Source organism: Babylonia areolata, chromosome 10, assembly GCF_041734735.1.
Source record: "Babylonia areolata isolate BAREFJ2019XMU chromosome 10, ASM4173473v1, whole genome shotgun sequence".
Classification (NCBI taxonomy): Eukaryota; Metazoa; Mollusca; class Gastropoda; order Neogastropoda; family Buccinidae; genus Babylonia; species Babylonia areolata.
The window spans coordinates 34,468,272-34,496,215 of record NC_134885.1 but is presented as its reverse complement, the minus strand read 5'-3'; the positions used below and the strand labels follow the sequence as shown (position 1 = coordinate 34,496,215).

The 27,944-nt window shown below is 38.1% G+C and overlaps 2 protein-coding genes and 1 long non-coding RNA gene across 3 annotated transcripts in view; 2 read left to right on the top strand and 1 right to left on the bottom strand.

Moving 5' to 3' along the window:
- The first annotated feature begins 350 nt into the window (after positions 1-350).
- LOC143286963 (uncharacterized) lies at positions 351-1,178 on the top strand. The gene is made up of 2 exons (XR_013055898.1): positions 351-591; positions 700-1,178. It is a non-coding gene; the product is annotated as an uncharacterized LOC143286963 (long non-coding RNA).
- Positions 1,179-4,364: 3,186 nt separating this feature from the next.
- LOC143286962 (uncharacterized) lies at positions 4,365-23,382 on the bottom strand. The gene is made up of 12 exons (XM_076594947.1): positions 23,275-23,382; positions 18,446-18,725; positions 17,506-17,666; positions 16,889-16,995; positions 16,041-16,059; positions 11,928-12,013; positions 10,898-10,989; positions 10,262-10,322; positions 9,741-9,792; positions 8,345-8,397; positions 5,392-5,458; positions 4,365-4,875 (listed from the first exon to the last, which is right to left on the bottom strand). Exons 2-12 carry the CDS (start codon positions 18,721-18,723, stop codon positions 4,670-4,672), a joined length of 1,182 nt encoding a protein of 393 aa, XP_076451062.1. The 5' UTR covers positions 18,724-18,725; positions 23,275-23,382; the 3' UTR covers positions 4,365-4,669.
- A 1,417-nt stretch (positions 23,383-24,799) lies between these two features.
- Positions 24,800-27,944, top strand: part of LOC143286961 (kinesin-like protein KIF27) — a 52,322-nt gene continuing 49,177 nt past the window's right edge. The window contains exons 1-3 of the mRNA XM_076594946.1: positions 24,800-24,852; positions 26,532-26,639; positions 27,781-27,918. Of these exons, the coding sequence (XP_076451061.1) occupies positions 26,607-26,639; positions 27,781-27,918 (171 nt within the window). The 5' untranslated portion in view covers positions 24,800-24,852; positions 26,532-26,606. The remainder of the gene's footprint in view (positions 24,853-26,531; positions 26,640-27,780; positions 27,919-27,944) is intronic.

The window sequence follows — 27,944 nt, the reverse complement described above, 5'->3', positions numbered from 1 at the left end:
AAACTGAGCAGCTAGTCATTCCAATGAGACAATAAACCATCTTAGCGGCTTAGCGGTGGTATCCCAAGTACGTTAAATCAGAACAGGCACTACTGAACATCACCGAAATGACTTGGCTTCAGTGCAATATCTCTCTGGTGTGTGGCCTCCTGGTTTCATGTGGACTGCCGATGGCGAGACTGCGACAAACGAACCTAGGTGTAGCTGTGTATAGGGGATTTGGAATGAGTGGCATGGAGTAATGCCACTGAAATGATGCAGATGATGGGGCAGCAAAAAACAAACAAAACACGCTCCCCCCATTCCCCCCAAAAAACAACAAAAACCCAACCAAACAAAGAAAACCCCAACAAAACCAACCAACCAACAACTGAAAATACAACCAAACACACAAGGTATGCACACATACAAACATGACCCATCAAAGCAAAATCATTTACAACCGATTTATTTATTATGTACAAATCAAATGTTTCGTTCATCAAGTAATAAGTCACACATACAAGAGAGAACTCACAGAGCCACAAAACTTCTTCATACACAGATGCAGGCATTCAACCCAATATACTTGGCAGTGGAAGAGTGGGGAGGGTGGTAGTCCCTGCGGGACATTCATTCAAACTTCTGTCTCCATTAAAATGGCATTATCATCTTCCTTCACCCCCCTCCTCTCTCTTGTATTTATTTCCAACAGAGAAGACATGCATGGATTATGATACATTTTGTTTTCACAAACAACAGAGAGAACACAATATGTTCTCCACTGAAATCAACAACCGCTCAGTGATGAAAATTAAATGAAAGTACTGTGGCTGCGAAAATGATCTTTTGTGGCAATTGATGATCTTGACCCTTGACCTTTGACCTCCAACCCTGTTCACTGTATCTCCTCATAGGGAATGACAAAAGGAATTCCGCATGTTTGGAGGATCCCTTGCCACTGGCAGCAGCCATTAAAATACCTATGTAATAATTTACCAGAGACACGCTCACACACTGAGAAGTCAAAACAAAAGACAGACAGACAGAAACAAACAAAAGATTCATACATAAAAACAAACAAACAAAAAACAACACAATAGGATTTCAGTTTCTCTCTCTCCATCACCTTCACACACACACACATGTATTTTAGCTATGTATTAGAATTCCTGAAAGCCTGTAAACAAAACAAAACACCACCCCCCCAAAAAACCAAAACAACACAACCCCAACTCTCCAGATTCTTAAAACAACAAATTAACAAACAGGGTGAACAGATTTCACTTTCTCTCTCTCAGACACCCACAGAAACATATATATGCTAGACATCCTGAAATACTGGAAACAAAACTACTGCATTCTCTTCAGATTTCAGTGAAATGGGAGGGAAAAAACAGAAGAAAACCAAGGCGGTCAAGACAGGAATTACGGAATGTTTAAGAGAAGCTCCTTCATATATTCCCTGTTCAGACAGCATTCTTTCCATGTCAAACTGATACAAGCTTGGGGGTTTGTCCAAGTACTGCATTATACACAGAAACTGGCCAACAGAGTAAAACTGGCCCTAGCCTGAACCATATTGACACAGTTAGTATAATGACCTTAAAATAAAAAAAAGTGAAAATAAAGTGTACCATCTTATTCTATTTTGGCTATGACCAATATCTGTACCAAGTTTGATGAAAGTTGAGTGAAAAACCTAAGCTCCACAATACCACTACATTTTCCCCCTTATGCCATAGCTTTTGTTTTCTCGCTATGATTTTACTACTGTCCCAAGTAATAATAATAATAATGGATACTTATATAGCACACTGTCCAGAAATCTGCTCTAGGTGCCTTACAAAAACGCTTTTGTTAACATAAAACATTACATCTATGTTACATACACATGCCAAAATGTGACTACACACACTGCATACATACATTTTAACATACATGTGTATACACACATAGTCAAGCACAGCTAACGCAAAGGAAGTGGACCTGCCACAATTGAACTTATTGCTGAGGGAAAAGGTGAGTTTTGAGACAAGATTTAAAAGATGCGAGGGAATCAGAATGATGGACGTTATCAGGGGGCTTGTTCCACGTCTTTGGCGATTGAAAAGAAAACGATCTGTGTCCATAGGTCTTACTTCTGACGTGAGGTATCCTGAGAAGTTGAGTATCAGAGGAAGTACCTAGGTTGACATAGACGGTACTGAACACGTTCCCTCTTTGCACATACACACACATACAAAAAGAGAGAGAGAGAGAGAGAGAGAGAGAGAAACAGAGCAACTAAATCTGTTCACATCATCAGTGCCTTTCCTCTTTTAAAGTGACCAGATTTATCATTATTATCATCATTGCTTACAGCCCTGCCGACCAAACAGGATCATATCAGGGCCGAAAACACTGTCAATACTGATCCTGTCCATCCTTAAAGGAAAGCAGCACATAAACATAAGCACATGCTTATTCTTGTTGCTTATAGTTCAGCTGACCGCACAGGGATATATCAGGACTGTCAAACCATACAAACGCTCACCCGCGTCAACACAAAACTGTCACATCTACATAAAAATACTAAGACAAACCCACAAAACACAGTTCATGACAAAGTATCCCAACCATTTTGCTCCTTATCGCAATAAAACTAAGCCATGCTGAGGACGTCAGCTCTTCCGCTCAATTTATCCCCAGATTACAAAAAATTGTAAAAAAGGAAAAAACAACACTTCAAAGCCAAACAAAAAATACATAAAAAGGCCATAAAGGCAAATAACACTGCAGAATAGACAGCTAGTGCCCATCCCAGTGTTTACATCTCACTACCTAATCGCCAGAGCAAAACAGCAAAGATAGTACATCATAGACCCGTGTGGAAAAGAGAGAAAAAAACGTGTAACGGGTTGCTTGAAAAAAAGAAAAGGGAATGGACTGGGAAGGCAGAAAAAGGAGACCACAGTGAAGAAAGAAAAAAGGAGAAACAATAAGAGTGACAGAAAAGAGGAAATTTCTAGCACAGAATTTCCAGAAGGCGGGGATGCTATTCATACTGAAAGACCCCCGGCATCCCCACAGGGGAATAGCATATGCTTCTGACGTTGAATATTCAGTCTCTTTTTCACCAGAGGATAAAAAACAAAACAAAACAACACTAACCAAACCTGAATAGAAATACAATTATATATAACACAATCATAGATAACAACAGACATACAAAAATAGAAAAAAGAAAATGGCAGCATGCAACTCACACACCCTGATAAGACAAAAAAATGCCCAAACACTTATTACAAAAAAACAACAACAAAAAACAAAACAAAAAAAAACAAAACAAACAAAAAAAAACAACAACACAACAAACAAACCAACAACCTTGCAGATGAATGGCAGACAATGAAGGAAAACATGACGAAAGAGAGCGACAGAAGATAAGTGGAAAGTGACCAGAAGAATTGATACAGGTATACAGTCACACTCACTCACCACAAATGCAAATCTAAATAATCCAGCTTTGCTACAATGGGCTATCATTACATCAACTATGCCTGACCAACTGAAATGTGCCACTCTGAAAAGAAAGAAACCTTTATTACAAAAGGGATTTTAAAAACTATTTTCTTTTTACATTTTTTTTCATAAAGAATCCAAACATCCGTAAAATGATGAAAAGCAATTTTCATCATTTTCAGAACAGACAATTCCTCAATAAACAAGAAAAAAGCATGTCTGTGTGTGATGAACAGTGCTAAGGATTTCATCATTTTTAGAACGTAATGATGATGAATCTTCAATGAAAATCAGAGTCAACATTTCATACCACTTCCTCTTTTCCCAAATGCCACTGTAATTCCCAAACAGGGGAACATAAGTCCATACCAAATAAACTCACACAACAGTTTAAGCCCTTTTCATTTCTCACCATTTTTAACCCCATAGATATGACCAAACAATATCAAGTATTTTTCCAGACCTGACCAAAACATTTCCAAAGAAACAAAAAGCAAAACTGAATAAAAAAAAAAAAAAAAGATCTGAAAGACCACTGACAAAATAAAAAGACTGGTGGATATCTCCATATCAATAATCAATTTTCATCACTCTTTGTTCATTAGATGTTTAAAAAATGCAGTAACCTCTTTGCTGAACAGTACTGGTTAAATTTATGAAAAAAAAAAAAAAATTTTTTTTCCTAAAATAAAAATTCAAGACTTTTCCAAACACATTTATCCCAGATTTTTCAAGCACTTTTCCAACCCTGGATAAAAGATTCTCTTGATTTCCCATGATTTTTTTCCCCCCAGACTTCCATGACTGTACCAACCCTGTATAAGACTTCAGCCTCACACAGCCCAAGGTGAGGGCCCAACCCTGAGGGACCCCTGTCAGTAACTGAACAACACACACACTGACTCTTCACTCTCAAATGTACATCTGGAAACCTCAATTCTGAGGGATTACTTTACATGAAGTGTCTTGTGACAGTCTAATCCCTAACAAAGAACCGACTTGAGACTCTCGTCAACCATCCCATACATTTGCTGACATGTGAATGTTGAATTCTCATGCGCACACACACACACACAAAAACAACTGTCAACTTTTTCATGCTCACATATTTACATCTGACAACTTACACATTCCTCTCCCCCACCCCCCCTCCCCCATTATCTTACCCCCCACCCCCTCTCCTGGCTCATGACCGATATGGCCCAGAACTGTTGATGATGTTGTAGGAAGCTTTCTTGGTCAGTGTACCGACTGCGGAGATGACGGTAGCTCGGGTGCCAGAGGCAGCTGTCGTCAGGTTGGCCATGCCAGAACCACTGCTGCCACTGCGGTGCATCTGTGAGGGCAGTCCTGCCGGCAAGGCGTCCCACTTGCTCTTACGTTTCTTCTCGTCTGAAAGGAAACAGTGCGCTCATAGTTCAAGTAGTGTATGTGGGTTTTTTTGTGTGAGGATGATGAAAGCAGAATAGTCAGGGCACCAGGATGGGACTTGACTTGGAGAATGTGAAGTTTAATAACAGTTTAAATAAGTTAAATATTGTAATCTGTGTGTGTGCGTGTGCGTGTGCGCGCGAGCGAGCAAGTGTGTGTGTGTGTGTGTGTGTGTGTATGTGTGTGTGTGCACGTGTGTGAAGTTTAATAATGGTTAAAATAAGTTATACACATTAATCTTTGTGTGTGTGTGTGTGTGTGTGTGTGTGCGCGTGTGTCGTGTTTGTGTGTGAGTGAGTGTGAGTGTGTGTGCATGTGCTTGTGTGTGAGTGATATTCTACAAGTGTTATTGGATCTTTTGAAACTGTAACATTCCACTACAGGGAACATCAAGGCATGTCCACACTGCTTGATGCACTCTGATCAGTGCAAGAATTATACCTCCCTCTTGCACTCCTTCTTGCACTGCCCACTTACCTGACGTTCCCGCTGAAGAATGATCTGAAGAAGGGGCCGACTTTTTGGTGCCTGAGATGAACTCAATCTGCACACAGAAGATCAGCATCATCATCCCTCAACAGGAAACTCAAACCATAACCATAAAGGCTGATACACTGGCAAATCAAAACCAATCATATCACAGCTGCCAACCTTTACGAATCCAAAATCGTAATCTCGCTAGGATTCTGGCCGGGAAGGGAATTTTTCATATTTACACAAACAACCTTGTCATCTCCGGAAATGAGAACACCATACAATAACCTAATTTACAAGTTAAGCATCATCAGATTGAAGTTGGGCTCTTCCCAGATGCCCGTAGTTCTTCAACTTTAACCTTTCTTGCATGTTTTCCAGCTTTACAATTCTTGCATGTTTTGCCCACTTCTAGCAGTGATGTAATTCCCGCCAACAAGTGAAAATTTGAAGTTACACCGGCAAATTGTGCAGAATGTGTACCTGTCTCGTCAGTGATCTGCACTGAAGAAAGGAAACTGCTTCTGATACTGCGAAGCAAAGTGCAGATGTATTCATTTTTCCCACTGATTTGCTGCACACATTCCTTCGACTTAAAAAAAAAAAAAAAAAAATCATTTTGGTGAAAAATAACTGGCACCAAGTGCATACCCAGAATATTGATTTCAGGTTGAAAACAGAGATGAATTTACAGAACCAGCATGCCAGTTGAATTTCTTGCTAACTGTGAATTTGTTTTTCTTCTTCAAATTGTTGCAAACCACAAATAAACGTAGAAAATCCTTATTTTCTAGACCAGATTAAAATCCATAAAACTTAGAGAAATTTCATTAGGGTTAGCAGGCATGGATCATATGTTCAGTCAATTAAAAACAAGCTGTTAACACTGCAGCTACTTTTCTCAAATAAAATGAGTAACAAATAGAAGATGTTCCTATCCAAACATTCATAAAATAGGAAATTAATCCCTAGGCTGCCTATATAACGAGATAACTCGTCATAGAAAGCATGTACGCTTCGCTGCCACAATGACGAGGTAACTCATTATCGAAATATTCTGACTTTTCCTTACTTTGCATTCAGTTCGTTGACAAAAATGCTGGTAGCTTTAGCTTGGTGAATCTTTCTAGATTCTATTCATAGTTAGAAACACCATCTGCGTCATAAGGCAGTCCTTTATTTGAACGTTTTGGTTGGGTTACTGGCCGCAGTCTTGCCTGGCTCCTCTCCTCGCTCAACAAAATGTCGGACTGACTCCGTGCTCAAGACATGCGATTGTGGTGAACTAAATCAACCAAGATTACTTTCTTAAGCTGATGCTCAGAAAGAATTGAAGCATAAATTCGAAGGAGAAGACAGTTGTGAACATTTATAGGACGATTTGATAGAAAATAAAGGGAGCAATCAAGAGAGTGGCCAAGGTACGACTATCAGTGAGTGATGCCGGCTGTTCAGCTCTAGCAGTGAACAGAAGTCACCAAATTTTTAACAGGCCATGGTGTGGGCTATTTTCTTGGCACTCAGCCAACGCAGTCTGATGAGAACTGGATAAAGTGACCGTGTGAGAGGGGTGAAGAGGAGAGGGGTGGAGACTGAGGGGGCGTGGCCTCACATCCATATTATCACTTGCAGAAGTCAATGCATTATGTATCTATTTCTTTTTCAGTTTTTTTTATATTGTGGTTGTTCTAGTATGATTTTGTGTGTGCAGATATCCATTTGTCCAGAAAATATATTTTAGTGCAAATTACCTGACTAATGTTTGTAATGAACAAGTTGAAAATGTGACAAAAAACAAAACACTGATTTCAAAACAACAGCATGTCACTAAAAATATATAAAATGGGAAAACATCATGTGTTTTGTATTCTTTATTCATTTCCCTTTCAGAAAATATATACTTTTATGGATCTTTCTCCAATAACAAAGAGCACAGAATTTTTTGAAAATTTATACCCGTTTTTTTGTGAAAAAAAACCCCTGGCAAATAGATTTCACTTAAATCTTATTTTCCTGGCAGTGAAAGCTTTAAGATAAAAAAAAAAATCTTAAAAGTGATGAAACTTTCCAGAAGGTGGGAAAAAAATGATACATTTTAATAGACAATCCGTTTACCAGTGTTTCGCACAGTTCCCTTGGAGAAAACCAGGAGACAGACAGACAAACAAACAGATTACTGTGACCTGTTGCACTGCACAACCAGTTGCATGGAATTCTGTCCAAAGTCTACTCTCTCTCCTCATCTCTCTCTTGTGTGTTGATTCATCCGCGCACTAATAGTAATAGCAACAAACTTTCTAAGCATTACATTTGATGACTGCCTCTTAATCTTTTCTTTTGCAACAGAGAGAAAATAGCAACAGAGAGCAAATGACATATTTTGAAGGTAGCTGGAAAAGATGGGCCAAAGACAGGAGAATGGTGGACAGGCACAACAGCCCAGTGGTTTAAGTGTTGGACTTTAAATCTGAGAAGAAATGTTGGGATCAAATACCTTTCACAGTACCTGATGGGTTAAGGTGGTGATTTTTCTTTCTTTTTTCTTTTTTTAAAAAAATCTCCCAGGTCAACCGATTTGAAGACCTGCTAGTGCCTGAACCCCCTTTGTGTGTGCATACTTGCAGATGATCTAATATGCACGCTAAAGATTGTGATCAGTGGTTTATGAAACAAGAACACAACCAGTGTACGCACTTCTGGTGTATGTCTGCCAACACAATGGGGTAAAAACGATCATACACATGACACCCAACTCATACATATGAGTTAACAGCCCCAAAATACAGAAAAAACAGAACAAAGCTATGGCAAAGCGTTACTGACGTCCTATTACCCAAAAGGCGAGACAGGCAACGACAATGATGGAAATAAAAGAGCACATGCTGGTATTCATCCATACATGTTGCTGTTCAACACACGTACAACTTTTTATGACAAACGTTACAAGCATTCTTACCTTGGTTTTTCTCTCTTTCTCTCGTCTCTCCATGTCCTTCTTTTGCGCCTTGTCTGAAAAACAGTTGTAACAAAACTCACACGCTTGTTCTTAATGCCACATCCACAGACACACACATATTACAGAACTTTACAAACTGTGCAGTAATTCAGCAAGTATATATCCTTTATTTTCTAAAATATTCTGGAGTTCAGGATTCAAAACATAACTTTAAACTTTTTAGGCTCCAATACATTTGAGAGACTTAACTGTGCAAAGTTTTTCAGGGAGGGCTCTCCTGAATAAAAATACAACAACAGTATGATAATGGGTGTCATGATAGTTATTTTTTGGCTCATTATCATGTCTGTCAAAGCTAAGGTTGTGTGCCAGGCAGCCCACAGTGATAGGCATTTCACTGTTTTCGTATTCATTTTTCCCATCATAGCTATCAAAGTTTCAACCTTTATCCATTTTCATCATGACTTTCCAGCTTTGACAAATCATATTAACTTGTAACGCTTGTGTACATACTCCACAACATGCAGGCAACATGCTGGATAAAAAGCCGGAAATCACTAATAAATCATAAAATATAAAAGAAAAAAAAAGAGAGTAGAAAATCAAAATAAAATGAAACATACTGCAAACAGACAATGTGTAAATTGCATAGGTCAATCCAAATCATACTTTTGGCTCAGCATGAAAAAATAATTGAAAGTTGGAATAAGCTATGCAGTCTCTTGGCTACAACGGACCAGAACTCACATTTCCACATTGAAACCATGTAGTTATATATTTCTATTTATCAATCTTTAAACCTGTTGTTGTCTTTTCCACAACCTTACCGCTGAGCTATCATTGCAAAAGTAGTTTTAACATGCCATACTCTTCACACATAAACCAATTTACAGGCAAGATCATAGAGTTAAAAACTGTGTTGCTAACTCAAATGTTCAAGTTCTTTCTTGTTAATTCAGTTTCTGAGTGAAAAATACTCCCAAGCGCCAAATATTTCAGACTCAACGTTCTCAGTTGCACAGGTCCGTTTGTGTCAAAACCTTAAACGATGAACTCGTTCACTTCAAATCTGGTTAGAGAGTGAAGGTTAATCATTGTTCTATTTTGTAGGAAGGTTGGCTGCAGCTGTGAAGCTTTGCTACAATATGGAAAACTGTCCTGCTTTAACATCACCACTCGATGTTTAATTGAGTTGGCTGTAGTGGAACTGTCTCATTAACTCAAGCTGTTGGTGAAAGAGTCAAACTGCAACTTTCTGAAAATGAATCTGCTAAATGCAATTTTTGCTAATCCAGCAACGACTCCAGATGGCCCTCAGAAAATCCTGTTGATCCAGAGGGGAATGAAACCAAAAACAAAAATAACAATAACAATTAAAAAACAAAAACACACTTACCCAATTCATCGTAGAAGGAATCTTTGCCCCACATATGTGGATTGAACACATCCTGAAATTGAAATCACACGGTTTATTTCACATAATTCATTAAAAACTCACATATCCACAGTCACGTAGGCACAGGTCTACAAACACATAGAAACACAGTGATGCACATTTTAATTTACTCAAACACCAATGAAATCAGGCATTCTGAGAGAGAAGGCATAATGACGGCTGGGACTCAGCACATTAATCATACTCAGCACATTAATCATCATCACGTATACACAATTTACATAGTTACACCAGTCTCGCAAAAGAAAAAAAATAAAGGCATTGCAATCTTGTTGAAACCAAAGCACATTCCAAGGAATGTAAACCTAAAATCCTTGGTTAACAGCAAAAGTAGTACACAGCTCATATAGCTACACATACAACAAAAACAACAGGTAAAATGACACAACACATGATTCTTTTCTTCCTTTTTTTTTTCTTTTTTCTTTTTGCTGTTATTTGGTTATTGTTGACAAACTTACCAATTTGAAATTGGATCCTTTTTCATCGATCTGATGCATATCAACCAGTTTGTCGTATATGCTGAAACAGGAAAACATTTATCTTCTTCAACGACCAGAGTTTTAAGTACTACTAAAAATCCACACACAAGCAGAGAGAACACATGCATATAGACCAGACTTTTTGATGGTTCACTTCTGCTGTATCTATCTACCTCACTTTCCATGTACCACTCTATTGGTACTCTTCAGTCTTCCAATGAAAACCTCTTAAAACTTCCAAGATGTGAAACGAAGATAGTTGGGGAATGTGGTCTTGGTTTCAATGCCCTGAAAATCTGAAATTTGCTGCCATCCAGTCTGCGAACACTCCAACACCGAGTGAATTTAAAACCAATCTCAAGACACATTCATTTTGTTTAACATTTCCTTGGCAATGTTATAGGCTGTGTATGTGTTGATGGGTGTTGGCAAGAGCATGCTGTTTTAGTGCACCAATTGTGAGTGGAATATGTATGATGCAAAGATTTAAAAAAAAAAAAAAAAAAAAAAAAAAAACAGCTATATGAGAATGATTTCTTCATCTTTTGTCATCTTTATTACTGGTTTACTGTTTATTGTCAGAGATGCCTGGTCAAAATATCCATTCCAACTCACCTGGGATTTCTGAAGCTGGTCATTCTCTGAATCTGTAAATTGGGGTCGAACTTTTCAATCCCTGCGCGTTCGAGAATTGTGATGATTTTGTTCTGAAAGTCAAAGGGGACAGTTACTGAACCCACATGTTATGGTCAGAAAGCATTCTAAGGTCATCATATTAACCATGTCAATATGGTTCAGGCTATGGCCAGTTTTACTCTGCTGGCCAGTTTCTGTGTCTAATGCAGTACTAGGACAACCCCCCAAGCTTGTATCATGCTTCATTCTCCCTGTAATGACTAGGTTTAAAATTAAAGGACATGGTTAAAGACCCCATAGCCTTTTAGTTTTAGTACTGCCACTGGGGCACTGAATTTATATCCACTGGTTCTTGGGTTTGACACAAGTTGGCAGGACCCAGTCCCCTCCTTCTGCTGTTTTAACCTTTCCCACCAAAAGTCAGCCTCCCACACACACCTGGGTGGGGTGAGAAAAATGAGTAAAGTGCTTTTCACAAGGACACATCACTTTGTCGAACCGGGACACTGAACCCTGATCACAGGTGAACAGTGGATCACAAGACCAATGTCTAACTCATTCAGCCATGTAACATCAAAGATGCCACATGGGTTGAATCTTGACAATAATTCTTGAATCACTGTTATCTAACACATTCCCAGATCAAAATCCAGTGACAGCCTTCAGCCAATCAAATTAATTACTTAGAGTTAACACAAAGTGTTTTACCGTTCATGTATACACAATGACTGTGATTCTTGTGTACTGTTTATGTCTTACACCACAAATGGTTTATTCTTACTGGAAGATAATACAGTATTCAGTATATTTCTATAAACAAAGTTTTGTGGTGGAAAACTGGTCATTCTACTATGCCCCTGCAGAATTTAATACAAACTTTTTTTCATTATTAGGTCAGCAGCTCTTCCCTTTACAGGCCTAGTCAAGCAAATCCTACAACAGAACACAACGATCATGTAGTGATGGACTGTCACAAAAATCCTCTACAATACAATAAATATGAACTTACTTGCAACTCCTTGGAGCATTTACCGGGCGGTTCCGGGGGCAGCTGAATGCTGTCAACATCAAAGTACAGCCCCCTGGGTCCTGGTGCTGTTGAACAGTATCACACCTTTTGTCACCGGTGCTAGACTTGGCGTAAAATATATGCACCATGGATGCACAGTGTGTGTGTGTGTGTGTGTGTGTGTGTGAAGTCAAAACGATCTTTATTGAAGGTAAAAGAATAAGCTTGTACAGCTTTAATTTTTAATTCAGTAGTTTCATTCATTTTCATTTGTTTTATCATTTAACATTATATCATTGGCAATATTAGCAAAATGAAAGTTTAATTTACCAGGTGATATTTCATTCACTGGACTATGAAAATTAGATTTTGAGTTGTTTTTAGTCTATGTATTGATAGCTTTTGAAATATTCTTCGAATTACAAAATTATTTGAGTAGTTTTAAATTTATTTTCATTTGTTTTATCATTTATGATTATATCTTTGGCAATATTAGCAAATGAAAGTTTAATTTACCAGGTGATATTTCGCCGAAGAACAAGCTGGTTTCAGAAAGGGAAGAAGCACCATTGAGCAAATATTCAACTGCAGAATACTCATTGAGAAACACCTTCACCACCAACGCGACTTGTTCCATAACTTTATTGACTTCAAGAAAGCGTTTGACAGGGTTTGGCATGAGGGACTATGGCATGTGTTGAGGGGATATGGAATCGACGAAGGCATTGTGAACATGATAGATGCCCTATACAAGAATTCCAACAGTGCAGTGCTCCTCAACAACCAGCTAGGGGAGTTTTTCAAAACGACCGTTGGTGTCAGACAAGACTGTATCCTCTCTCCTGTGTTGTTTAATCTCTTCTTGGAAAGGATAATGCAGGAGGCACTGGAAAACCATGAGACTCCTATCTCTATTGCTGGCAGACGAATATGCAACCTCTGGTTTGCTGATGATATAGATCTGATGGGGGGAATGAACGAAGAACTGCAGGAACTTACCAACAGACGTTGATAGAGCGGGTGCTTACAGAATGGGGGTCAGCACAGATAAATCCAAAACTATGGTAAACAGCGTGAACATGGCCCATGCCACTATTTTCATGAACGGAGAACAACTGGAAGATGTCGAGAACTTCAAATATCTAGGAGCAACCCTGACAAAAGATGGAAACAGCAAAGCAGAAATAAGAATTCGCATTGGCACAGCCACAGCAGCCATGACCAAACTGATCCGATTCTCCACAAAATTCAAACTCTACAAAGCCCTGGTAGTCTCCATTGTACTGTATGGTTGCGAGGCATGGACACTGACGGCCGAAACTGAAAGGAAGATCCAGGCCTTTGAGAACAAATGCCTGAGGAAGCTCCTTCAAATTCCCTGGATCGAGCACAGGACCAATGAACATGTACGGAGCAGAATTGAGAACCTTGCTGGACCTCAGGAACCTCTCCTTTCAACTGTGAAGAAACGCAAGCTGATATGGTTTGGACACAACACTTGACACACAAGCTTGTCCAAAACAATCATGCAAGGCACCATCGAGGGCGGGAGAAGAAGAGGAAGACAGCGGAAGAACTGGCATGAGAACATCAAACAATGGACCGGACTCCACACACGTGAGTTGCTGCTGACAGAGACAGATGGAAAAGGGAGGTTGCGTCTGCGGTCCTCAGGCTTCCCCCAACGACTACCTTGTAGTTATGGGCCTGAGGTGAGGTGAGGTGAGGTGATATTTCATTCACTGGATTGTGAAAATTTGATTCTGAGTTGTTTTTAGTCAATGTATTGATAGCTTTCCAAACTGATTTCGAATTGTAGAGGAAAGACACCAAGTCCTGAAAATATTTAATACTTTTTCACTGCATGGAATTTACTTTGTTTCTTTGTTTTTTTATATAGTTTTTTCTTTGATTTGAGGTAGTAGTCTCTTAAATTCATTTCCTCATGTATTTCTTTTGTCAACCACTGAGGCCAAATTTTATGTTTCATCCTTTTTCTTATAAATGGAGCATGTTTGTCATATATATAATTAAAATGAGTTGATCCAATAGTTAACAGCATCATCAGGGTTTCTAATTTGATACACATATTCTAAGCCAGAATAAAGCAAATAGTTGATGAATACAGTTTTATTGAAATGTGTAAATCTTCTGTAAAAAAAATTCTGGATTATATCCTGGTTTAGGAATTTTGACACCTTTCTTCTTCCAAGTCAGATAAACAGATGAATGGTCACTACAGCCAGTTTCAACAGAATATGCTTCCACTATGTTAGATTTTGTGTTGACGTAAATGTGGTCAATGACTGAATGAGGGTTTCAGTATGTTTGGTAATATGAGTTTGGAAATCCATTATTTGTTCCAGTCTGTACATAGCAAAACTACAATTCCATTTGTACCAGTTATTGTCAAATCAATGTTAAAGTCTCCCAAAAGAATAATTTCTTTGGACTCAAGAATAGCTGCATCCATCAATGAATTAAACCTATCATACCATATTCTGTACAAAAATCCTATCATAATTGATTTGCAATGTTTGAAATTAATTTCTATCCAAATAGATTCAACATTATAATTTTCAAGGTGAGTTAGTCTCTTAAACGATAGTGAGCTGACACAATATAAGAGAAGTCCAGTAGATCTTGGACCAGCAGGGTCGAGTCCAATGGTATCATAGTTGGGCATGTATACATCAGAACTGGGAATCAAATCAGTCAATCTAGACTCTGCAGCAGTCTGCTACAGAGAATATGTGAAAGTTGGTTCCACTGTTATGCAAAATAGTTGCAATATCATTTGTCTTATTTCTTACGCTATTGATATCTAAATATCCTATGTGGATCCCCTCTTGTGAGGCCATGTATTAAGGGTAAAAGGCATATCGCATAAGGTATTAATCACATATGCAAAGTATGTGTGCTTTACACACAAGAATTATTTCCGACACAGAAGCAAATTTTATCAAAATGCATAAAAATACAAAATGCCCATTCAAACAATGACCAACGCACAAGTACAATGGTGTGCGATTAAAGAATAGCACAAGTACAACCAGTGCAGATGCTTTCAATCATTAACAAACCACCTTTTAACAGCTGATAAAGGCAAAGCGTATATCAACAAAGAACAGGTGATTCAAAATAAGCAAAATGTAGAGTAAATGGAGATGAAAATGCTTTTCTACTATTGTACTAAAGAGAAAAAAGTGAAATAATTTTAAAAACAAAACATAAGAAGAGAAAAAATTATCCATGATGCATGTTGAAGTGTGACAACCACTGACCGAGACAAGGTCTCACATTAATGAACTTGGTTTAGAAAATATTTCACGCCCTCCATCTAAGCCCAGTGAGCTGCAACATACTCTCACACCCCCCTCCCCTCCCCTATCAAGTCCATCAGTGTGTGTGTGTGTGTGTGTGTGTGTGTGTGTGCGTGCGTTTCTTTAGTGTAACATTTTTTCACTGTTAAGAGATATTAGACTGGGGGAAAAGTGTGTGTGTGTGTGGTGTGTGTCTGTGTGTGTAGGGAGTGGGGGGCTGGGGGTGGGGGGTGGGGGGAGAGGGAGGGCAAGGCGTGTGTGTGCGTCTTTAGTTTCATGTTTTTTCACTATTCAGTGATATTAGACTGGAGGAAAAGTAGTGTGTGTGTGTGTGTGTGTGTGTGTGTGTGTGTGTGTGTGTGTGTGTGTGTGCGCGCGCGCACAAAAAGGGTTCTGTTCACCACCCTGATGGTACTTTACTACATACATAGTTAACACATACCTATTCCCCACATCATTCAGCACCAGATGCAAAGAGCCACGCTGCCCTTTCCTCCCATAATAATCATTGAGCCACCCCCCTTTGGAAATTATTAATCGGAAATATCTGCACTAGAACAGTAGAAGGTACTTCCAATGCCATTACTGAAGAGTATCACAGTAAAACTAAAAGGAATAAAACAAAACAAAACAGATAACATAGTGAAGAAGGGACACAGGTATGACAAAAAACAGAGACAGAAACAAAACAAGACACCAAGATGAAGATGTCAAGATTCACACATTCCCCCATCTTTCTCATACAGAGTGACATACCAACACATGATAAAATCTTAAAGAGAATACTCACATGTATTCACGTCTTCATTCTGCAACAGAAAGTTAACAAAAGAATCAGTACAAAAAAAAGTTTGCCGATTTTGTACTGAGAAAGAAAACACACACACACACACACACACACACACACACACACACACACACTCTCTCAGAGAACCTAAAATCACAACTGTAGACAGACATTTAAACAAAAGCATTAACAAAAATATATACACAAAACACAAAAAAACAACCACCAATGCCAATATATGCATATATGCACACATGCAAACATACTGTATGCTCCATGAATATTTTCAAGCAAAATTCTTTGAATTACTTAACAATACAAAAAAATGTGTTATTTTAAACCATTATGAATGAAATGTAATAATGTTGACAATACCTCTTCAACATTTATTTTCAGAATTTGTCAAATCACGAACTTGACACATATTGTTAAAAATTCTGTTTTACCAGTCCTTGTCTTTCTCATCAGTCTATGTCATTACAACTTAGACAAAAACAATAGACTGTAAAGATAAAACGGCTGAAGTAAAATACAGGGGAAAAAAAAATCTTTCATACACAAGACTGACCAGGAGAAATCTGGTTGACAGTTCTTTACAGTGCCCCAATTGGCTCTCCACAGAGTTAAGGGAGAAGAAAAGAAGAAGATGACGAAAAATAACAGAAGAAGAAGAGGACAAAGGAAAAGAAGTAGAAGAAGAGGAAGAGAATGATGAGGAAGAAGACGACAAAAAAAAGACCTCCCCCCTTCCCCCACCCCACAAACACACAAAAACCCCAACTAAATAAGAAACAAAAAAACCCCCAAAAACCGCCACCATAAAAACCAATGAATACAAAGGGTGCTGTTACCACCAAGTCCTCTTTCTCCCCGCTGCTCTCTGCCTCACTTTCCTCCTCACTTTCATTTTCATCGTCCTCCAGGTCGTCCGTGCCGTAGGACACCAGGCGCATGGCCACTGCAAATCAAATGTCCTTCCATCATGACTCAGCTTTAGAAACATGTCACCATTGTCACTGACATCATAAATGTTATGTCTATGCATGGATTTAGAACTTTTGAATGTAGTTTTTATTTTGATTTGAGGCATAGCACATCAACAATGTAGTTAGAAAATGCGTTAATCTGTAACATTGCATGAACCAACATGCATGTACACAAAAAGACAATAATGAAAAAAAAAGAACAAAAAACAAAACAAAAAAACCCCACGTTTTCTAGATCATATTAATATTGTTATCCTTCTCTATCTTTTTCTATTAGTATTACTCTCCACCCACTATCTTTTTTCTTTTTATCTTACATTCTTACAAAATTCATCTTACTCTTGCACTGCTAATGTCTCACAATTACAAAAAAACAAATCAAAGTCCATCTTGTCTTATGAAACAAAAGAAAAGCTCACACACATTCACAATCACTTGTATCAGTCATTACCTGAACAAAACCATGCTTATGCGTCACTCACTTTTTGAGCTCCTCCTTTGGCTCTTGGACTTCTGGCTGTCGCTAGAATCCACCTCCACGGGGGAGACAGAGGGAGTAATTTTCTGGATAACTTCAATCACTTTCACCTTGGCTGGCACAGCACTATTCTCCCCATCTTCGTTGTCTTCATGCTCGCGCTTTCTGTATGTGGATAAATTGGCCAGAACACCAGGCATATGATTACAAAAACACCTCACTCTGAATGACAGAGTGCTTATAGAAGAAGAATAGGATGGTGATTATTAATACAACAGTAACAACTAACATTCAATATGCCTCATTAACCAAAGAAACAACAGCAGTAAATCAGAAAAAGTTGTTTACAAAATGATACCGGGATTGCAATAAAAATACAACAATATAACTCAATATGTTTAGAGCAAAGAAACAACAGCAGTGAATCAGGAAAATTAAAAGGAAAATAAAAGAAAGACTGAGACAGATGTGGGTTCAGCCAGGTGGACAAACAGAAACAGACTGATACACATACATACTGAGACCAGTGAGAGTCAGAGAGAGAGAGAGAGAGAGAGAGAGAGAGAGAGAGAGAGATAGAGAGAGAGAGAGAGAGAGAGAGAGAGAGAGAGAGAGAGAGAGAGAGGAATTGTTGTCCAGAGCTTATCATTTAAGAAGGTGTATCTATTTCAGGATTTGTTGTAGTTTTGGCTTGAGATTCTGTTTGTGTTGATACCTATCATTACAGACTGTCTGTTTCTTCAAGTTCAATACTGTCAGGCCTCAGAGTTTTTCTGACAATTCATTTTCAGTACACCATCTCTGCAATGATTCTTTTTTAAGTTTCAGTTTAATTTCAAGGCTATAAGTATAACAGAATAAGTATGATATGAATTTGATGAAGCTACCTAGATGGTTCCTAGTAAAAAGAAAACACTGAAACGTTTTATTTTACTAAAGTATACCTGTGAGGAACATGATGATCAATCTCTTCATCAGATATCATTCCAACGGACTGTCTCCCATAGCTGTCCTCTGAGATTCGTCGTGAGGGACTCAGTGGGTCGCTATCCTTGCCACTGCTGTGACGTCTTTTTTCTGGAGATTTTTTCTCAGCCGTCTTCGCGGCAGGCTGGTCTTGGGCCTCTGGCTCATTGAAGGAAGTATCTTCATCAGAGTCATCCTGGCCATACTGCATCATGCTCATCATTGCTGATGAGCTGTCTGTGCGCTCCATTGCCATATCTGCAACACAGCAAGGTGGTTCTATTTATAAAAAAGACTATCATTGATGGCATACCCAAACACAGCTGTACAGATAGAATGAGAGAGTTCTAACACTGTTAAACTGTTTCATGTGGAATGTTGGGTCATATTACTAATAAATCAATATATACAGACGTAACAGAGTCCTCGATGGTTGCTTTGTAGGTACACCACATACTTGTTTCAATCAAAATGATGAATCATTTAACAAACTCGTCTAGGGATTTAAAAGTGATGGAGTGATGGCCTAGAGGTAATGCGTCTGCCTATGAAGCGAGAGAATCTGAGCACACTGGTTTGAATCACAGCTCAGTTGCCAATATTTTCTCCCCCTCCACTAGACCTTGATTGGTGGTCCAGTGTGCACCATGCACTTATCGCACATAAAAGAACCTATGGCAACAAAAGGGTTGTCCCTGGCAAAATTATGTAGAAAAATCCACTTCGATAGGAAAAACAAATGAACCTGTATTCAGGAAAAAATACAAAAAAAAAAATGGGCGGCCCTCTCAGTGTAGCTACGCACTCTCCCAGGATAGAGCAGTTTGAATTCCACACAGAGAAATCTGTTGTGACAAAAATGAGAAATACAAATACAAATGTAGACTAATAACTAGACTATATAATAAATAAATAAATAAAAACGACAATAGAAATTAAAACTTCAACTATGGGGTGAGCTGGAAAAGGCTGAAAACAGGCTCTAGAATCTACCTGGTATGCTTGTTTTCAAGGGTGATCACTAAATCATTGGTTACTCTAAAACTTCATTCTGATAAATGACATCAATTATTGCACAGCATTTTCATTCACAAATAACAAGAAGTGTTTCAAAGAGAATGAACATCATGGGTATGTAATGATGAACATCATGAATGAACATTACTCGTCATTAGTGAATATCATGGGTGTTTACAAACCACACAGACCCTTTAAATTTATGTTCTTAAGACCTATGCACATGTGCATTTGTGCACAAGTGTGTTTGTGCATGCATGTATGTGGGTGTTTGCATGGTGTATGTATAATCTTTTCTATTAGTTTTACTCTCTTGAATAATCTGTTTTTGATATTGTGGGACTGGTGGTGTGTGGCAGTGAGCAGGGTGAATATGCAATATGATGAATAATACAGCAATTTTGGAGTTGGCGTCTTTCAAACAGATTTATCATATCATTACTATGTTTCAAAGTGATATATGCAATGCAGTTATGTTTTCACATTCTTCCAACACATCCATGTCTTAGTCTTACATGTGTAATGTTGCTTTTTAAGTAATGTTTAATATTTTCGGGTTGAGTAAAGTCCACATTTGTTTTGCCTCTTTATGAGATAATAAAGTTCTTCTTAAAAATCTTATTCAATATAAGTTATAGTGCAGAGACTGAAAGTTGAAAAAGTGATTTAAAACACAACCAATTTGGGAGTGACATAAATCTTAAAAAACTGACTGACAATGACATCCAGAATGCCTCACCAAAAAAGAAAAAAAGAAAGTGAAGTTACTCCTTTTTAGTTTAACGCCCTTTTACGCAAATAGCTTGAAGAAACTGGTTTCCGTTTAGTGAATAACCAAGCTTGTACAATTAGCCAATTAAAATACATATCAGTTTGCAAAGTGATGATGCAGTATGACACAGTGTGTCACCCAAACCTGACTCCTTTTGCATGTCACATGTGCAACAGGAATCTGTGACCACTTTGCAACTTATCTCAGCAATGACCTGACCCAGGAAAGAAAGAACTGAACAGGTCACATGCAAAAAATTATATAATTTTTAAACATGAACAAGATAAGTTATTTCGCCATTTGGGATTATACCTAAAAAAAAAGTTCCCCTATTGAAATGATAGTATTGGGTTGGTCGCAATTTACATCCAGCTGAGTTAGACTTGTGAACTAATTCCTATCCAATGCTGATTTCCTATCTGGCTCTCTCCCCCTCTCTAGATATCTATCTCTCCATATCAGTATTGCATTGCCACAAGCAACACTATCCATGCCTCCTTTGTAAACACAGGCAAAAGGGACAGACATCATTCATGAATGTGTTCTCTGTTCTGGTTTATTGTAATTATACTTTTAATGCCAACTCAAACAGATTTTGTTAATTCGTTTCATACAAATACAAAACTGAAAAGAACAAAACATGCATCTTTTCTCTCTCTCTCTCTCCTGGTCTATAACTGTGTGTGCGAACATGCATGTGTACATCACATGTGTGTGTGTGTGTGTGTGTGTGTGTGTGTGTGTGTGTGTGTGTGTGTTGTATACATGTATGTATGCAAATGTGTGCGTGTGTGTGTGAGAGTGAGCACAATGACATGCATGCATTTACTGACTGTGTGGCTGGCTGCCTGTGTGACTGGTTGTATGGCTGGTGGTTAAAAATAAATGGCATTAAAGAATAATTCTATATATATAGCAGAACATGCACTTCGCATACCATACCATCAGACAACCCCTGGTCTGATTTTTCAGGCTCACCTTTGACCATCAAAGTCAAACATTGTTTTCTTTATGATATTGTGGTCATCAACAAGCTTTTTAAAGGCATTCATGTTATGTGCATGTTAGTCTATTCCAATTGTTAGTTACTCTGTAACTAAAAACATATTTTCTAATGTTGCTACTATAATGTTGCTTCTGAATTTTGTCAGTACTGTTACGGGTGACAATGTTAGTTTGTGGATCAATAATGAAACATGCTTTGTCAATGTCATCAACATTGTTATATATTTATACGCTTGTACCAAGTCCCCTCGTACTCTTCTTGCTTTAAGGGAAGGGAGCTTAAAAATATTTTAGCCTTTCTTCATAAGAAAAATCCCTTATTTCACAGACTAATTTTGTTGCTCATCTTTGCACACCTTCGACTGCAGCAGATTGACGCTTTAATTTTGGGAACCAAACTGTGTTTGCATATTCTAATATCGGTCTTACCAATGCTTTATATAGTCTTCAAAATGTACTACTGTCCAGAAATATGAAGGTAAGCTTGATTATATTTTTTATACCAATTCTCTGATTTGCCATATTTATTACGCATGCAATATGCTTGCCAAAGAGTAGGTTTTTATCAAAAATAATACCTAAATCATTTTCTTCTTCACATTTTTCAACATTAAACTCTTTATCACCAATTTTGATTAAGTAGTCATGTTCAGGGTTTTTGCTACCAATATGGAGAACTTTGCACTTTGTAGCATTAAATCTAAAGTATAGGTTCAATGTGTCTGTCCATTCCACTAGTGAATCTATGTCTCTTTGCAATATTTGATATTCTAAAGGGGGTGTGTATTTTAGTGTCATCAGCAAATATGTTACAAGTGCTACTTACTCAGTTACTGATTGTGGAAGATCATTTATAAATACAGTAAAAAGTATATGTCCCACTCCCAGTATACTGCCTTGGGGGATTCCACTCAGGACACATGCACCACTTGACTGAGAGCTACCAACCTTTACTTTCTGTGATCTGTTACTAATAAATTCTTCTATCCAGTGAAGTATTTTACCTGTGATTCCATAGGACACTAATTTTGTCAATAACCTTCTATGTGGCACTGAATCAAAAGCTGTTTTTTAAAATCAAGGTATAACATATCAATGTTATCATGAAGCTTTTTAATAATCAAGGTATAATACATCAATGTTATCACCATACTAATAATATCACCTTACTAATAATATAATCGACAAACACCTGAAGGATTATGGCTTACAAAATATAAATGTCCCCAACTGAAGCTAGCCACAACATGATAATTATAATTATAATGCCTTGAGTTTAGAAGATTAAGAGGTGATCTCACTGAAGTATATAAGATCATGCACAATATTTATGATCCTTGCACCACCTCTTCATTGTTTACTATGGCTAACTACGATAAAACTCGAGGGCACAACTTCAAAATAAACAAAACTAATTTCGTAACTAACCAGTTCCGCAAGTTCTTTACTAACCGTATCATAAACCTGTGGAATAACCTTTCCTATGACACCATCAATGCACCATCGGTAAACGCCTTCAAAAATCACATTGACAAAAAGTTTAAGAACCATGTATTTTCCACAGAGTTAAATCTTTACTGAGCTGTAGATAAATATAGTATACACTATGCCAGATTTAAACAAGGGTTTGTTCACAACAAGTGATCCAAAAGCACATAAATGGACACTGATTACGAGGGCAAAAGGCTTTTAGCCTATAGCCAAACATTTCTGTGATTCTGTGATTATATGTAACTGCACACTCATATAAACACTGTTGTAAAAACAAAATTCCAACTGTTCAGGCAAAATGCTAATAAAGCCTAAAAGCCGTGATACCGATATGAGATAATATGATTTACAGCACTTTTTAAAGTTGATCCAACGCCTTGATGTACGAGTACATTTGTTTTTCGAAATTCCGTTTAGTTTTTCGTCGTGTCAACGCTAATCATTGAATGGTTGATTTTTTGAAACTTACATTAAGGAAAACAAAATAAAATTACATTACAATCTCTTTAAAAGCACCCATACCTAAACTGTGACAAGCAGAAGGTCCTTAGGTATCCTTTTTGAATCAGCCGTAATCCTCTTCGTTAACGCCAACTTTTGTCAAAATGCGTACGTACCGGAAGCACGGACTTCTAGAGAATGTCCATGGCCGGAAGTAACAATAAAACCGTCTTTTAACAATACCTCAGCCAAACGTTCTGAATGTGAAACTTTGTGTGTGTCAGGTCAAGTCAAACCAAAGAGAAGTTCACTTGTGAGGTTGAACAAACAAGGCAGAAAAACGTGAGAGAGAGAGAGAGAGAGAGAGAGCAAGAGTGCCGTTGTGTCGACAATGACAGGCTATCTACTTTTGTGGAAACTGTGTGTCTGTTGTTGTCCTTTAAAACTTGTCAGGATCAGAATCAGAATAACTTTATATATCAACAAGAGAAATGAGTGATTTTACTCTTTTTCATGGAGAAAAATGACAGAATGGGTTATGACGCTCATTCGCCGCCGGCCAGCACCGTGAGTCGTTATGGTCTGGGTTCATGTTTTACATTTATTTGCTTATTTATTATCATTGTTGTCTTATTTATTTATTTATTATTATTATTTTATTATTATTACCATTACTACTACCATTTTTGTATCATAATTATTATTTATTTATGTATTTATGTATTTATTTATGTAAGCGTATCTATTATTTTTTTTTTTTCAAGGCCTGACTAAGCTCGTTGGGTTACGCTGCTGGTCAGGCATCTGCTTGGCAGATGTGGTGTAGCGTATATGGATTTGTCCGAATGCAGTGACGCCTCCTTGAGCTACTGAAACTGAAACTGGGTTCGAATCCCGCTCTTGCTCTTTCTCCCAAGTTTGACTGAAAAATCAAACTGAACATCTATTCGTCCGGATGGAACGATAAACCGAGGTCCCGTGTGCAGCGCGGCACGCATTTGGTGCACCGAAAAAGAACCCACGACAACAAACTGAAACAGTGTTGCCCTCAGTCTGGCAATTCTAGTGTAGAAGAAATCCACTCGGATAGTTACAAAAGTATATAAGCATGCATGTACTCAAGGCCTGACTAAGTGCGTTGGGTTATGCTGCTGTAAGGCATCTGCCGAGTTGATGTGGTGCAGCGTACATGGACTTGATCGAAATAAACGCACTGAATCTTATGCTTCCCATAGAAACTGAAACTGTAACCATCGCGTTTTTGTCAATATTTTCTCCTTTCGTAAATCGATTTTTCTTGCAGTCTGTTTGAGAATTGCTGACTGATTCAATGCTTGCGTGTACTGTCCAGCTGTTCCTAAACCGGTTCAAACTCATTCTGAACCAACCATCTGTATTATTAATTTGGATAACATGTTGTTTTGATGCGATCGTAAATGCGTTTATGATTACTTTCGTATTTTTTAGTGATTATTATGATTGATTAGATTCAAATTAATGTACGGGTATTAGAATAATATAGCAGTTATAACATATAGAAAAAAATACAGTAAATATGCCAAAACATGATTATATCGTAAACTGTATCTTGTATAGTTTCGTATAACAAATGGCTGCTGCACATATTTCATGGTGATTGTTTACGGTGTTGCTGTGAAGGTCTGCAATGTGATTTTTCGGTTAAAGCACGTTGACGTTGTTATTGTTTCATAGTTATCTTTTTGTATTGAATATGAAATGTTAAATATGTATACTATTTCTCTTATTTGGCGGAATGCTCTCTGTAATTTGATTGAGAAGTTCATCAGTTATCGAGACAAGAACAGAGCAAGAGATTTTGAACTGTTAACAAAAGCGCATATATATATTTCCATCTTTCTATCTATCGATCTATCTATCTGTCTGTCTGTCTGTCTGTCTGTCTGTCGATACATTTGTATCATAAATTTTTTTTGTGTGTTATGTATTGTTTGTGGTTCTTGCTTGTTTTCACTTGTTTTTTGTGTGTTCAGGCTGTGCGCGTGGGATTACGTGTGGTGTTGTTAAGTTAGTGTGGTAATGATTTGTAGGAACAGTGATCTGACATGAATGAATGGGCCGCATTTGCTCTTTCCTCCAAGTTGCTGGAATAATAAAAACTACATACAATCTCTTGAAACGAAAAGAGGTGTTTGCTCGCGTGCCTGCATTTGGGCATCGTAAAAAGCCTAGCAGTACAAATAAAAGGTTAACCTATGCAATTTTGTGAAGATCAGGTAGTTACAAAGATATAAGATGATAGTATCAAGCCGATAAGGCTGGTTACTTGTAAGGTATTGGAGTTATGTCCACAGGATGATCAAAAATTGCACGACTTATGTTCCCATAGAAACTGAACTGTAACCATGGTTTTAGTCTATTTTCTCTTCAATCATTTTTCTTGAGTCAAAATATCTATCTGTCTGTCTGTCTGTCTGTCTGTCTGTCGATCGATCGATCAGTCTACATGTCTGTCTTTGTGTGTGTGTGTGTGTGTGTGTGTGTGTGTTGCCTCTGTGTGTGTCACTGTGTGTGTGTGTGTGTGTGTGTGTGTGTGTGTGCATATATGTGTGTGTGTTTAAGTTAAAAACATGCTGGTCATGTTTTAGGACACTGATCGACATGAATTGACATGGGCGCAATAGCTGAGCAGTTTAAGCATTGGACTTTCAACCTGAGGGTCCCGGGTTTGAATCATGGTAACGGCGCCTGGTGGGTAACGGGTGGAGATTTTTCCAATCTCCCAGGTCAACATATGTGCAGAACTGCTAGTGCCTGAACCCCCTTCATGTGTATATGCACGCATAAGATCAAATACTCACGTTAAAGATCCTGTAACCCATGTCAGTGTTTGGTGGGTTATGGAAACGTGAAAATACCCAGCATGCATGAACCACGACACAGTCATCAGCAAGTCGATGTTGGTTGTGTAACAGAAAGAAGAAGAATAAGAATTGAAGACTGATGACAGATGCACACATGCTGGATAAAATGACTGGGAGACAAAAACTCTGCAGCGACTGGAACTGAAAGTGAAACAGACTAAATAAAAGGCAACAGGCTGGATTCCAAGAGTGCATGAGTCATTTACAGCTAAAACATGTGTGCATGTTAAATGAACCATTGGGATGGAAATGACCTGACTTAAATGGACTGACCCAGTTGTTGGCACAGCAGATCCCTTGAATGTTTCAGGATCAGTTTTTTTTTAAATATTTTTTTTTAGATACAGTTATAGGTTGACCTGAGTGTAATGACTATAATATTTAACTTTAATTAATGACAGGGCATTTTCAGATTTTGCAACTCTGGTTTTCCAGGGGTTTTGCTGTGTTGATGTGACTGAAGCCATCATTGCAGAGCATAATGATTGAAGGATCAACACGGTGTTGAAGATGCAGGAGGACAACGTTAAAGTGGCTGTCAGGGTGAGATACACGTGTTCATTGCTTTTTTCTGGTGTTTATTGTGGCTCACCTGAAGGGCTATAACTGTATAAAGATATGAAATTGTATGATTACAGCATTTAATTCAAGAAAGGCCATGGCCCCCTATGAAGGAGTAAACATAAACACACACACATATATATATATATATATGTGTTTATTGTTTCAGACTTATAATGTTTTATGTTGTCACTTGTAAGCTTCCTCTGTTTATGAGCAAAATTACAGAATGGGGCGGTAGTTCACTAAAACTAAAAGCATTCACACACACACACACATGCACATGCATATGCATACACACACATATACATATGCAAACACACACACACACACATACACACACACACATGCATACACACATACACATGCACACATTCACAAACACAATGCACACACACACACACACACACACACACACACACACACACACACACACACACACACACCGGCTTCTGAATAGTCAGAAATCTTGGGGGTCACACAGACTCTTTACCATGATTTTATTGGGTCCCACACTTTCTTCAGAGGGTCACACTAGATAAAGCTATGCATTCTGATCAGATCTGCATTCCTACATACATACAAAGGCATACTGTAGCTCAGTTACACAATTTTTACTGTTTTTATAATGTTTTGTTATAGAACATACCATGGACCTCCTCAGTCAATATGCTGTGCATCCTTTCAATTTTCAAAGCATCAGGCAGGGAAGCATACTTACATGTTTTCTTCAGCTCTGTCAGTGTCGCACACACTGATCAGTTGATACATGCACCTTCTGGTCTCTCTCTCATTCTCAGCCATTGATTATATTTCTCTCTCTTTCTCACTCTTACTCTCTCTCTTTTCCCAGTTTTTTGGGTCTTTTTTGCAAAGTATGTCTGGTCAGGGACTGAGGAGTTCAGAGTTGGCAATGTTAGAATAAAGAAAAGAAAAAAAAAGAGTTCTTTGAAAGAGATGTGTGTATAGGTCTGCACAGATTTATGTTCATGACACAATGTACAGAAAGAATTCTGATGTTGTTCTGATAGCAAGTACCTGAATATAGATAAAACTAGAAGTCTGTTTTCTTCTTGATTTTGATGTTAACAGTACCTAATAATGTTCTCCATGGTTGTTTTAGGTTCGTCCCCTGCTGCCAAAAGAGAAACTTGGGGGAGAGCAGGTGTGTGTTCGTCTGGTCCCCAATTCCAACCAGGTGATCGTCGGTAAAGACAGGGCCTTTACTTTCGACTTCGCTTTGTCTGCCAAGACCACCCAGGTTCAGTTTTGGTTTAAAAAATCTCT

Bases quoted from the DNA above. Each gene is read 5' to 3' on its own strand.
- LOC143286962 (XM_076594947.1), bottom strand. From the start codon at position 18,723: ATGGCAATGGAGCGCACAGACAGCTCATCAGCAATGATGAGCATGATG. The intron at 10,323-10,897 runs GTGAGTTGGAAT...TTCCTGTTTCAG, and splicing joins ACCAGCTTCAGAAATCCCAG to CATATACGACAAACTGGTTG. The intron at 4,876-5,391 runs GTAAGTGGGCAG...GTTTCCTTTCAG, and splicing joins TTCTTCAGCGGGAACGTCAG to ACGAGAAGAAACGTAAGAGC.